Source organism: Balaenoptera musculus, chromosome 16, assembly GCF_009873245.2.
Source record: "Balaenoptera musculus isolate JJ_BM4_2016_0621 chromosome 16, mBalMus1.pri.v3, whole genome shotgun sequence".
Lineage (NCBI taxonomy): Eukaryota > Metazoa > Chordata > Mammalia > Artiodactyla > Balaenopteridae > Balaenoptera > Balaenoptera musculus.
In genome coordinates this window covers 79,073,436-79,087,199 of record NC_045800.1, presented here as the reverse complement: position 1 = coordinate 79,087,199, position 13,764 = coordinate 79,073,436, and the positions used below count along the sequence as shown (strand labels likewise).

Here is a 13,764-nt window from a genome sequence, read left to right as displayed (position 1 = left end):
TGGAGAGCTTCCAGGGGAGGCTGGGACCCTGGTAACTGGTTGGATAGAGTGAAGAAGTCTGTAAGGATGCTGGGAAACTGCAAGTGTAAATAGGGGACTTGAGGTGCTTTGGGTGCACAGCGGGAGAAATTTAAGTGCTGTTTTGGGTCCTTTGAGTTGGAGATGTCTTCTGAACATCAAGAGGAGCTTTCCAGTAGTCAGTTCTGGAGCCCAAGTGAGTGGGCAGGGCTGACCATTCATTTATTCACTCACTCATTCAGTCCACGTTGGTTAAGCATTTACTGTATGCCAAGGGCTGTACTGGGTCCTGCAGATGCAAAAAGAAAGGGTCTTCTGTTCTAGTGGGAGAGTTTTGTAGAGGTTGTTGGGAGTGGAGAAGGTGACCAAAGGGAGAGAACGTGGAAGGGGAAAACTTCGGGCTGAGAGCAGGGCTGGAGCGCTTCCTTGGAACTCCCAAGGACTCAGCAATGAGACCGGCTGGGATCTTAGCATATCAAGCTGACAAGAGAAGGCATGTGTCCAGGACATGGTAGGATATGCCTGGGGATATGGGGCTTGGCTTTCAGAAGGAACCTTCAGGGAAAACACAGCCTGCAGTGCAATAGACAGTGTCCAAAGGGGCAAAAGAGTCTTGGGCCCAGTTCCAGAGGCAGCCAAATCCAAGGGGAGCTGGTGTGATGGGGGCGTTAGCAGCAGCAGGAGGTCTGGGTGATCCTCAAAGTCAGGTGGGGATCTGCTTCTCTGGACTCTTCTACCCCATCAGAACTGGACTCTGGCCCACAGTTGTGGTGTAGGGAACTGGGTCCAGTCTCTACAGGGTTTGGCAAGAACTAGGCTGGGTCAGATGCTGCTCAAAGCCAAAGAAGGTGAAGATTAAGAACCTGATGAGGCATTGGAAGCAACAGGTTTTGAATTCTCCTTCTAGAAGTTTAATAGTAAATCGGGGTTTCCCTGGCGGGTGGTTAAGACTGCACACTTCCACTGCAGGGGCCACGGGTTCGATCCCTGCTCAGGGAACTAAGATCCCACGTGCCGTGTGGTGCTGCCAAAAAAAAATAAATAAATAAATACATTTTATAAAAACAGTAAATAAGAGTTAAGAGAAAGTCACTTCAGTGAGTTATGAAGCCGGAGGAGGGCAATTTGAGGTTCTTATTTTTTATGATAGAGGAGCCCTGTACATATTTGTAGATGAAGGAAAGAGAATCAGTAGAGTTGGGTGGCTGGAGATGAGGGGAAGGAAAGGAGATATTTGATGAAACAAATCATGGGGAAAGAAGTAAGGGGTGGGCTCAAAGGCCTAAGTAAAGCTTGGCAAAGAGGAGACTCACTCCACTGCTAACCCTTCTCTGTGCTAAACAATATATTTATTAATGTAATACATTGTTTTAGTTATCATAGAAATACACCACCACTAGAGAAAGTTTGGAAAATAGAAACATAATCCTACCACATTAACCACAACAGCTATTATTATTTTTGTACATTTCCTTCCATAGTAATATTAACAGAGACTTTTTCCATAGTTTTAATGAGTACGTAAATTCCTCACATCTTGCGTTTTCCACTTAATGTGAGAGCACAAACATTTTCTAGGTTGCTACGTAGTCTTCATAATTACTTAAATAATATCCCATCAAGTAGTACTATAATTTATTCCACTAGTCCCCTAACTTTTTAAACTGTTTTTTAAAAAATGGGTACTATGAATAAACTGTAATTAAAATGTTCATGTATATACATATTCTAGATGATCTCCTTAGGCTGGATTCTCAGAAGTTACATTAGTAGGTCAAAGAGAATGAACATAATTTTCACGGCTCTTGTTATCTTTTACTTTGTGCTTGCCTCAAAATTGCTGGTTCTCAATTTTACAGTCACCAAAGTGAGTCCCTTTTTCTGAATTCTTTACTTTCCGAAGTTGGGAAGTCCACACGGCTCAGTGTAGAAAAGGTCATCATAACCTCCCAGAATTCTCCAAGCCAGCGATCTCTAGTGTCACCTTTGGCTGTTAATGTCCCTGGTCAGAGGGCTCAGGAGACCCAGTGCTGTTGCATATTTTAAGTCGCTTGGGTTGCCATGCTGTACAGACCCTGCTTGAAATTTTACTATAACTGGTTTGCCTCTTACCTGCTAACCTCTTACCTCTGACCTACTCACCGCTTACCTACTAACTTCACCCTCCTGCTAACATGCTGCCGGGTACTGCATGAGGCCAAAGATGACTGATGGGGAAGGTTGTCCTTCCTCCGCGCTGGGGCTGCTCTTGCTGAGGCTGAGCTCAAAGCCACCCACTCGTCCCACCTGCTGCGCACCTCAGGGTGTTGGCTTCACTTCAAAGGCAACCCCATGGGTGAAGAAAACAGAGATAAAGGCAAAGGCATGATAAGGTGGCCGTAAATCTAAAAAGTAAGTTTTCTGGCATTATCAATTATCACTCATTTTCAAATAACGCATATGGAGTGGATATTCCAGTTTTGGGTGTGTGTGTATTTTTTTTTTTTTAAAAAGACCTTTTAAAGAATTGTGCAATCCTTTACACCCTAACATGCTGTGCTTGGCATTAAGAAGCTGTCAGGGCTGACTTGTAAGTTGAAAGGGGTGAGGGTTGAGGATGGGCTGGTTTCTCGTGAGATGGCAGAGTCCGACACCCCTGGACTGCCGGTTTGCCCACGGAGAAAGCTCTGCTCCTTGGAGCCCTCGTTCTGGCCAGCAGTCTCACGAATGCACAGCCTGGGCGACAGAGAGTCTCAGAAAGAAAGGAAAACTGGCTTTATAAAATCTTGCCACCGCTTCCGGCAAAGCAGCCATCCTTGGCATAAAGAAGAACACATTATTGGTGAGTATGTAGAAATGAGTATCCTGAAATAATCTCTGTAAGATGCGCTGTGGTACTTACACTGACGCTATGAACCATTCAGCGGGAAAGTAAAGGACGGAAGAGATGAGCGCGCCTCTTGGGCCTCTTGCTGACACGTGGACCGTATCGTTTGTCCCCGCAGATACAAGCAAGGACGCGTCCTGCGCAGAAAACTGTACCTGTTCCTCCTGCTCGCTCCTGGCCCCCACCATCAGCGACTTGCTCAATGACCAGGACTTACTAGACGTGATCAGGATAAAGCTGGATCCCTGTCACCCAACAGTCAAAAACTGGAGGAATTTCGCAAGCAAGTGGGGCATGCCCTACGATGAACTGTGTTTCCTGGAGCAGCGGCCCCAGAGCCCCACCCTGGAGTTCTTACTCCGGAACAGTCAGAGGACGGTGGGCCAGCTGATGGATCTCTGCCGGCTCTACCACAGGGCCGACGTGGAGAAGGTCCTGCGCAGGTGGGTGGACGAAGAATGGCCCAGGAGGGGGCGTGGAGAGCACCCCAGGAACTTCTAGACCTCGGCTTCTTCTCATCGGCCTCTTCGGACATTGAGACGAGCCCAGGTTAAGTAGCAATGTGAATCTGTTCTTTTTTAAGTTTAGGCGAAGGACGTGGGACAGCGGACCTTGGTTTTCCCCAAAGCTGGTGGTTTTGTGGAGGGTAGGGTGTGTTTTTGGTGGCGGATTTTCCTTTAGTTTTGCACATCTGTTTTTATTTAATATTTGAATCTGGAATTGGGAAAAATATGTTGTAGGCTCCTATAGGGACCAGGGCCAAAGCTACAATCAGAGTGGATTCATGCCATGATGAAAATAAAAGTATCCTCTCCCTTAAAAACTGAAGATTGAAGTCAGAACTAAAAGTCCTCATCCACAAGATCCTTTATGATTAATGACACTCCCACAGCTTAGAAGAAAACCCCGGAGAGAAGTTTCCCTTTAGTCTGTTACTCTTTTTGTTGTAAAGTACTTAGGTGAATTCACAGGCTGCTGGCATTGCGTGGTGATACTCTTCAGGACACATGCCATCTTTCTTATTCAAATACTTGTATAATCTGTGCACTATCAAAGAGAACTTTGCTTGAGTATTTTTGAAAGAAATGCAAAAACCGATGGTTATTGGGAGGACAGAGTCAGGAATTAGCAGGGTAATAAGGACCATGGGAAAGGTGTTGACAAAGAGTAGGCCCTTTTGGTACCCTTGGCTTTTTAAAAATTAATTTAATATTTACTTATATGTCTTGTATATCAGGCTGAGTGTTTCACCCCCGAGAGAAAGCTCAGTTAAGAAGTAAAAATTACCTGGCCTGTGGGTGAAATGCAACCCCGTCTAGCACCTACTACCCCACCTTAAAATAGGGCCCAATAATACTACACAGCACTTTAGCGAAGAAAGAGAAATCTTTACTGGTGATACGGGGAAGGAAGCTATGCATTAAAACCTAAATTTCAAAGGATTTTAAACCAAATGAAAAATTCGGTCCAAAGAATATCCCATGTTCTTGTTTGATGGTTTACTGTGGAAGGTGGGGTGGATGGGAGGGTTTGTTATTAGAATTTTCTAGGTTTGGGGGGTGGGCGGGGGGAGGGAGAGAGAAGCCTTGGTTTACTTGACGATTTCATAGAAGTGCTCTTTGGTTTTGGCTATAAGTTTAGAAAATTAAAGCACTTTGTCCAATTTGGGAGGATTCTGTTTAAATCCCTGACTAAAATAAGCCAAAATGATGAATGACATTGATTGGAGTACAAGAGAGATTAGGATTAACTCAAAAGAAAGTTGTTTCCTAAACCACTGACATTTTTTCCCGCTAGCAGTTAGAGCAGTTTTTATGAGGTTGCTGGTATACAGTCAGCCTCACCGTCAAATGTAAACTCTAAACTTGCAAAATTACTATAGAGACTCACTTATCACTTCTGATTCAGTCAGTGCTAGTCACACCTAGCTCGTCTTGTCAGATTTAGCAGATAAATGTCAGGTTTATCAAAAGATGTACTCAAAGTAACAGCCAGGAATAAAATGTAGAGATTTTTAAAAAACGGGGTCTTTTGCAACTTGACATCTAGGGAGTGGTTGCTATGTATTGATTGTCAGCCGTGTTCCAGGCACCGTACAGAGCTTGTAAGGGCGCTCTTATCTTCTAGGAGTTTGATTTTATGTACCGTGTTCTCATTAGGCTGCGTGTGACATGTTCTCATGTGTTAGCCCGGAATGTACTGTGGGAAAGTATAGATGAGCCTTTGGCATTTGTTATGGACATTTTAGGGAAGTGGAACTGAAAGGTTGTGATTATTTAGTGTTTTGTGGTACCAGATCCTCCTTGCATCCTGACACCACCTTGGGATAGAAGGAGCGGGTCCTAGCCTGCCAGACGTCCTGCTCACTGCTGCCTGGCCAGGAGCCCCCCGAAGTTCCCTTCCCTCCCCTTGCAGCTGGGGACTCCCTGCACTCCTCCCTTCACAGTCCTCTCCACCCAGACAGACTTGTCACCTCAGCTCGACCCCAGCCTGCGGGGTCTGTGACCACCCTAGAGGCAGTGGGGGAGGGGAGAGGGCAGAGAATGGGAGCGAAAACCCCTTTCTGCTCCTCTCCCCAGCCTGCGCCTTCCTCCTCGCCCTCCAGGCCTTGACCTCCAGATGGCACGTCCACCCCCAGCTTGAGCATCATCCGGTGGAGGGCGTGTGGGAGGGCTTCCCTTATTTCCACAGTCTCCCTCCACCTGCAGTAATGAAGGGCAGCCTGGGAGGAGGCGATGGAAGGGCCACTCTTGGTGGTCAGAACGGCAGCTGAAGGAGATGGGCTTCTAACTCCCTCCAATAGGGCCACAGCTGCAAATAAAATCAAGAACCAGTTCCTAACATCCCCGAGTTGAAATCCGGAAAATGATGAAAATTTTCTCACGGAAACACTGTTGGTGGTCAGGCTCTGTAGAACGGACAGTTCTGTGCTTCACAAGTTCCTGAATTAACAGCTTTTTGTGGGCCGACTTGGGAACACTGGTCCCTACTGGCACTGCTTCTATGGGACATGTTTCCAAAATTCCAAACTTCGGATTTCAGTCTCAAAACTGACTTTAGGCAGAATTTATCCTCATAGATTTCTTGAACATGGCTCTTGTTCATAAGTGTCAGCTGAACTTATCTTTGAGTTGGCTCAAAAATGTTAAGACATAGAATTCAGGTGGATTAGCTATGGGCAGAGCTAAGCACGCTCCTTATATATATATATATATATATATATATATTTTTTTTTGGCTGCATTAGGTCTTCGTTGCGGTGCGCGGGCTTCTCATTGCGGTGGCTTCTCTTGCTGCGGAGCACGGGCCCTAGGGCATGTGGGCTTCAGTAGTTGCAGCATGTGGGCTCAGTAGTTGTGGCTTGCGGGTTCTACAGTGCAGACTCAGTAGTTGTGGTGCACGGGCTTAGTTGCTCCACGGCATGTGGGATCTTCCCAGACCAAGGATCGAACCCATGGCCCCTGCCTTGGCAGGTGGATTCTTAACCACTGTGCCACCAGGGAGGTCCTGTCCTTTATATTCAGGAATTACAGGAAAACTGTGAGACCACAGAGCACCACCCACTCATCTCTCCATTTGGCGGCATTAGTTTGAAAGCCCTGATGGCTAATAATTTCCATCACTGGCTATGAAAGCTTAAGTTTCTATTATAATTGCATAGGGGACATGCCAGGGTAGAAGGGATTTTTTTAAAATACGGGATTTGATAAAAATGTGTTGTTTTAATTTCACTCTACCAATATTTGCTCATATTGACATCTGTATCTGTTGGCATTTACCTTATGAAAAGTTTTAATTATTAAGAGTATGATATTAGCAGAGAGAGATTTAACCAAACATTGTTTTTAATTAAAGTTCTTTCGGATTCTAGACCTTGACCAAATGGAGGATGACTTTTATTTGTGTTACATACAGAAATATCAAAAGTAAATCTCAACTAAAGTAGAACTATAATTCAATTGTGAAATAACCCCAAATAACTTTCTTTAACATTAATTTTTAGCAAATAAATACTGTAAAAGCATAAATATGCTGATATTGGGTTGGCCAAATAGTACCTTTGGTTTTTAAGTAAAAATAAAGGACACATTTTTCATTTTCACCAAAAACTTTATTGAACGACATATTCACCCTTTTGTTTCACTACCTTCTGCCATTTTTCAGGCAACTTCATAATTCCATCTTCCCAAAACTTTTTATCTTTTTGAGCGAAGAACTGTTCCAGGTGCCTTTTGCAGTCTTCCAGGGATTGAAGTTTTTTCCATTAAGAGAATTTTGTAAAGACCTAAATAAATGGGGCTTCCCTGGTGGTGCAGTGGTTAAGAATCCGCCTGCCAATGCAGGGGACACAGGTTCGAGCCCTGGTCCGGGAAGATCCCACATGCCGCGGAGCAACTGAGCCTGCACTCTAGAGCCCACGAGCCACAACTACTGAAGCCCATGCGCCTGGAGCCCATGCTCTGCAACAAGAGAAGCCACCGCAATGAGAAGCCCATGCACCACAACAAAGAGTAGCCCCTGCTCGCCGCAACTAAAGAAAGCCCACACACAGCAATGAAGACCCAATGCAGCCAAAAATAAATAAATATATGAATTAAAAAAAAAAAAGACCTAAATAAATGGAAATCTGAAGGTGCAATGTCTGGTGAATACGGCGGATGAATCAGAACTTCCCAGCCAAGCTGTAACAGTTTTTGCCTGGTCATCAAAGAAACATGCGGTCTTGCGTTATCCTGATGGAAGAGTATGCATTTTTTGTTGACTAATTCTGGATGCTTTTCGTCGAGTGCTGCTTTCAGTTGGTCTAATTGGGAGCAGTACTTGTTGGAATTAATCGTTTGGCTTTCCGGAAGGAGCTCATAATAGAGGACTCCCTTCCAGTCCCACCATATACACAACATCATCTTTGGATGAAGACCGGCCTTTGCTGTGGTTGGTGGTGGTTCATTTCGCTTGCCCCATGATCTCTTCCGTTCCACATTATTGTACAGTATCCACTTTTGATCGCCCGTCACAATTTGTTTTAAAAACGGAACGTCCTCATTACTTTAAGTAGAGAATCGCATGCGGAAATACAGTCAAGAAGGTTTTTTTCACTTACGTGGAACCCAAACATCAAAGCAATTAACATAACCGAGCTGGTGCAAATGATTTTCAACGCTTGATTTGGATATTTTGAGTATGTCGACTAGCTCCCGCGTGGTATAATGTTGATTGTTCTCAATTAATGTCTCGATTTGATTGCTATCAACTTCAATTGGTCTACCTGACTGTGGAGCATCGTCCAGCGAGAAATCTCCAGCACGAAACTTCGCAAACCACTTTTGACATGTTCAATCAGTCACAGCACCTTTTCCCTACACTGCACAAATCTTTTTGTGCATTTCCATGCATTTTTACTTTTCTTGAAATAATAAAAGCATAATACGCGGAAAATGTTGCTTTTTTTCTTCCATCTTCAATATTAAAATGGCTACACAAAAATTCACCAATTTTGATAAGTCTTTTTTAAATGCACGCTGATATGACAGCTGTCACATACAATCTAACAAAATTGTTTTGAATGAAGTTGAAGACAACTAAGTGCTACTAGAGCCATCTTACGGAAAAAACCGAATGAACCTTTTGGCCAACCCAATACTTTACAAAGGCAAAAGTGGAAAGAAAGGAAATTATTTAAGTTCATTAATACTTAAGAGCTTTGGGCTTCCCTGGTGGCGCAGTGGTTAAGAATCCGCCTGCCAATGCAAGGGACACGGGTTTGAGCCCTGATCCAGGAAGATCGCACATGCTGCAGAGCAACTAAGTCTGTGCGCCATAACTACTGAGCCTGTGCGCCACAACTACTGAGCCCACATGCCACAACTACTGAAGCCCGCATGCCTAGAGCCCATGCTCCACAAGAGAAGCCACTGCAATGAGAAGCTCGCGCAGCGCAACGAAGAGTAGCCCCCGCTCGCAGCAACTAGAGAAAGCCCGCGCACAGCAACGAAGACCCAGTGCAGCCAAAAATAAATAAAATAAATAAGTTTATATTAAAGAAAATACTTAAGAGCTTTGCTTATTATACTGTCTGTAGGGATCCATGTTAAATTGACCACCTTATGAACTAAACTGCTTCTGATGAGGTCCTTTTGCTATTAGAAGGATGAAATCTCTTTAGCTAAGTTCCGAGATACACTCTTTTAAACAAAACTCCTATCTGCAATGTTATGATGTTATGTGATGAGGCTCTGTGTAATAAGCATTTTATTTGGTTGCAATAGAAAATTTCTACTTGGAAAGGAATGGAAAGCAAAGCTGTTTTAGACACCGCACACCCCCAGGACATATACACACACAGGCAGACTCAAGTGGAAGATAGACACAAATAAAGCACAGGGTTATTTAAAATTATAAGATTTAAAATTGTTAGGGCTTCAATTGTATGCCAGGATTGCCCATCAATATTTCAGATAACTTGTATGAACGAGTATTCCACTTTTGTGACACTAAATAATAAGTACTCAATAATATAGAGGGAATTCCCTGGTGGTCCAGTTATCAGGACTCCGTGCTTCCACTTCAGGGGCCCCGGGTTCAATCCCTGGTCGGGGAACTAAGATCCTGCAAGCCACCTGGCGAGGCAAAAAAGAAAAAAAAATAATAATATAGGAAATACATGGTAATAGACAAAAGATGCTGCACCTCTGTTTTTTTCTGAATAGTAATTTTAATGTGGTACTGCCCTCTGCTGGAGGATGAAATCTATTCCCATCCTTTCAGGCTTGTTTAAGACCAGCCGAGAACCAACCTTCTACTGATTATCGGTTTTATGTTAGAACCCTTAGAAGTAGCCCCACTAAAAGATAAGAAGAGTGCAGTTATTTTACAGATTGACAAATATTAGAAGTGGAATGGGGCCGGCATGATTGAGATGAGGGTTCCATTCCCCTGAAGGTCCCCATCATGACATCACCCGTCATTCAGATGAAATGTGTAACAGGCAACTCTAATAACAGTTCCTCACTCTGGGGGTTCTTCCTGAACACTCAGAAGGACTTTTCTTCTGTGGAGATTTAAGGTTAGCTGTCTGTGGTTAGTCAGTCTCTTTGGCTTTCAATTTAATGATGCTCCGTCTTTAACATCATGAGAACAGTGGCTTCTATGCAAAAAGGCAAAGGGATCGATCTCCCTCAGTTACAGCAGACTTCAACCAGGAGCACTAGACTTTCCTCTTCCTCTATGATATATGATAGAAAAACACATAATTTTAAATACAGTCCTAATAACTAAGGTCTAGCAAATTTTCTTTCCCTTTTTCAGATGAATGAATATGTTTCATTTAGTTTTGAGCCATGACTATCCTCCTTATAACATTTTTCCACATCTGCCTTCTCTGTTCTAGAATTTTCCTCTCCTCCAGGTCCATGTTTCTGCTCTGTGTGTTGCTTGTTTTAGGGCCATTTCCTCACTCCTTGAATCAGGTTTCTTCTATATGCCTGTGGCCTTCTCTCTCCCAGCTACGGGCTAACATCGGCTTCCTTTTTTCACTTAGACACGCAGAAGCAATTTGTTGGATTGTCTTTCATATTTAATGACACTTTGGCCCTAAGAACGTTGAAACTGTTTTCTGCCCTTGTAACTGAAACATACGGAACTGCGTGCACCCAAGGAACTGACTGAGAAACAGTTTCCCTCTTTGTTCTATGATTTCCTACCTGGAAATTCCGACTCCACCTTCTGAACCGTGTGCACTTGGGTATAAATGGATGAGAGGGTAAGTCTTGCTTCCGTCATGTTTAGAGGGTCACGGCCGTGACGCTGATCCAAGTGCCGGGCGCGTGGGGGGGCCACACCTGGGGGTCCAGATCACCCAGAGGAAGACCCACAGCAGAGGAGGAGAGGCTCTTCTCTCTCTCCCCGTGGCCATGTTTAGCCGAGGATGCCTCCTGGAAATCACTCCACAGCTGAATCGAAGAGATCAGAGCAGTCAACGGTGCAACTCGAAATGAAATGATTGTGAGTTTATCAACCCTTTTGGAAACGTAGAGGGTAGCTTCTCGTGGCTTCCTGAGCTGAGCCGTGCTCTTCTGTTTGATGTGACCGCCAGTGACCATTTGCCTTTGAGGCATACCCTTGAAAGCTCCATGGGGGACACTTCTTCAGCTATGCTTCTAAACGACTGAATTTTTGTGATCCTTTCTGTATCTTCGTGCTGTACTTTTTAACCTGCCTTCATTTTGATGTCCTGCATGATTTTATGTTTTCTTTATAAATAGAAATTATTTTAAACTGTAATACTGGGTGCTACAAAATTAAATTGATGTCAACCATATCTCTAATTGGTGCTTTTATGCAGATTCTAACACAATCGTTGATTCATGTGTTCTCTTGGTCAGTCATCAGTCAGAAACCTAGTGACTTTCTAAAATGCGTCCCGGGGATGCAAAGATAAACAACACCTTCCTACCCTCCAGGAACCTTAGACGAGGGAGAGTCATTGTACACGATGAGAGACGTTCCTGGAGAAAATGCCACACCCGTCCAGGAACGGGCAGAACAAAGTGAGAATCACTGACGTAGAAAGAAAGACAAGTAAATAAGCAGTCTGACGAAGTGCTTCAGACGCTGTGATATCTATATGTGAAGGGCGGTTTCTTGGTTACTTTCTGCCTCTCCTAACTTTATCTCTCTGGTCCAGGCTTGTCCTCTGAGCTGCCAGACACCCACAACTACCAGCGTGACATCGCCACGCACGCGGATGTTTCCCAGGCACCTCAAACCCAACCCATCCTAAAGGGAACCCATGACTCTTCCGTCCAAACTTGTTCCTCACCAGAGTTCCCTGTCGTACCATCCACCTTGTTTCTAAGTCATCATCAAATCCCCCTCTCCATCCCTCGCTCTTCCACCTCCTAAATGTCTCTTAAGTCTGTTCCCTCCCCTCCATCCTCATGACCGTCCTCACCCAAGCAGGCACCCTTTCTCACCCGATAACGGTCTCCCAAGTGGCCTCCCTGCCGTGGACAGATCCTGCCATCCCCACGTGAACGCCTTCGAGGGGTTCCCATTGAAGATCAAGTCCCATATTGGCAGCGTGGCCTCCAAGGCCCTGTGACTTGCCTGTGCGGCATGTCATCGTGCTCCACTCGCCCGCAGCTCCTGATGCTTCAGCCACACTGAACTGCGAGGTCCCCTTGGCCGTCGTTCCCTTCCCACCCAAGATTTCACCGCGAGCTGCCTCGTCTGCCCCGTCCACACCCTGGCTACACTCAGACCTGGACACACCAGCCTTCCCTAGCTCAGCCTCCTCAGCCTCCAGGTCTCACCGTTAACACCACTTTCTCAGGGAAAGGGCACCTGGCTCCCAGACTTGGTTGCCTTCCTATTATTCACCCCGTAGCACTCACCCCAATAGTAATAACTTGATTACTGGTCTCACCCCTGCCCGACTGCAAACCCCAGAGGACAGGGGCCTTGTTCGCTGTTCACTCTGTATCGTCAGCATCCAGAAGCAATTGGAAATATGCTGAGAAAATGAAATGGAACTAATGAATTAATAGAGACTCTAAATAAAGCAAAAACTTTTTTTTTTTTTACAATATCATGGTCCTTGAGGAGGAAAAAGGTTATAAATATAAATACAAAATGAGGGGGTTTACATACCAAACCATGAATTCTTCTCGGACATGGGGAGCTTTTATTTTAATGAGGTTCAACCCCTTTCGTTCATTTTCTGGGCTTCAAAGATCAAAGCAAAAATGTTCCAGAATTAGATGGTAGTGAATCTTGCACAACGTTGTGAATATACTAAAAAGCACCTGAATTGTACACCTTAAAATGCTTAACGGGGTGAATTTTATGTTATGTGAATTGTATCCCAGTTGGGGAAAAAAAACCAAACAAACATAAAAAATAACCAAAGTAGGCTTCCCTGGTGGCGCAGTGGTTGAGAATCTGCCTGCTAATGCAGGGGACATGGGTTCGTGCCCTGGTCTTGGAAGATCCCACGTGCCGCGGAGCAACTGGGCCCGTGAGCCACAACTACTGAGCCTGCACGTCTGGAGCCTGTGCTCCACAGCAAGAGAGGCCACGATAGTGAGAGGCCCGCGCACCGCGATGAAGAGTGGCCCCCGCTTGCCGCAACTAGAGAAAGCCCTAGCACAGAAAAAAAAACGAAGACCCAACATAGCAATCAATCAATCAATCAATCTTTAAAAAAAAAAAAAAAAAAAAAAAACCAAAGCAAGGGAGGGAGATGCAAGAGGGAAGAGATATGGGGATATATGTATATGTATAACTGATTCACTTCGTTATAAAGCAGAAGCTAACACACCCTTGTAAAGCAATTATACTCCAATAAAAACGTTAAAAAAAAAAAAAAAAAGTAACCAAAGCTGCCTCCACAGGGGAGAGTAAAGCAGAAACAGCAGCTCCCAGCTCAGAGCCAGGCGTCTGTGGCTGAGGGGAGTGGGGCGAAGGTGGAGGGCTAAGTGAGGAAGAGGCTGGTCTTGAAGCCCGTGAAGACTGTTCAGTGAGTCCAACCAAACAATGCGCCTTCCGTCTCCTTGGTGACAGCTAGACGATGAGAGCGCCCTGGACCCCTGCTGTCCCCTGGGGAGCTGAAGATCCTGCTCCTCAGACAGTCTGTGGAGCTAGGGACCCTGATCCAAGTACCACCATCCATCTAACCTCTTTGCCCTGCCGCCCTCTCCCGGCACAGCACAGGCCAAAACACCGAAGAGGCCAAAGTGATCAGGGCAGTAGCTGGTGGATTGGGCCAAGTTACAGAAAGTCATCATATATTTGCTGTGGACTCAGTAAATAACAACACGGGAGAACCAACCGGACCAGGTAAACGAAGAGAAATAAATGGCAAAAATTGGTTCTTCCTCTACA

At 44.9% G+C, this 13,764-nt stretch overlaps 1 protein-coding gene across 3 annotated transcripts in view; it reads left to right on the top strand.

The window, feature by feature from the left end:
* Positions 1-4,069, top strand: part of EDARADD (EDAR associated death domain) — a 52,944-nt gene extending 48,875 nt beyond the window's left edge. For all 3 annotated transcript variants that reach the window (XM_036829124.1, XM_036829123.1, XM_036829125.1), the window contains exon 6: positions 3,003-4,069. In XM_036829124.1, the coding sequence (XP_036685019.1) occupies positions 3,003-3,385 (383 nt within the window). In that variant the 3' untranslated portion in view covers positions 3,386-4,069. The remainder of the gene's footprint in view (positions 1-3,002) is intronic.
* The last annotated feature ends 9,695 nt before the right edge of the window (positions 4,070-13,764 follow it).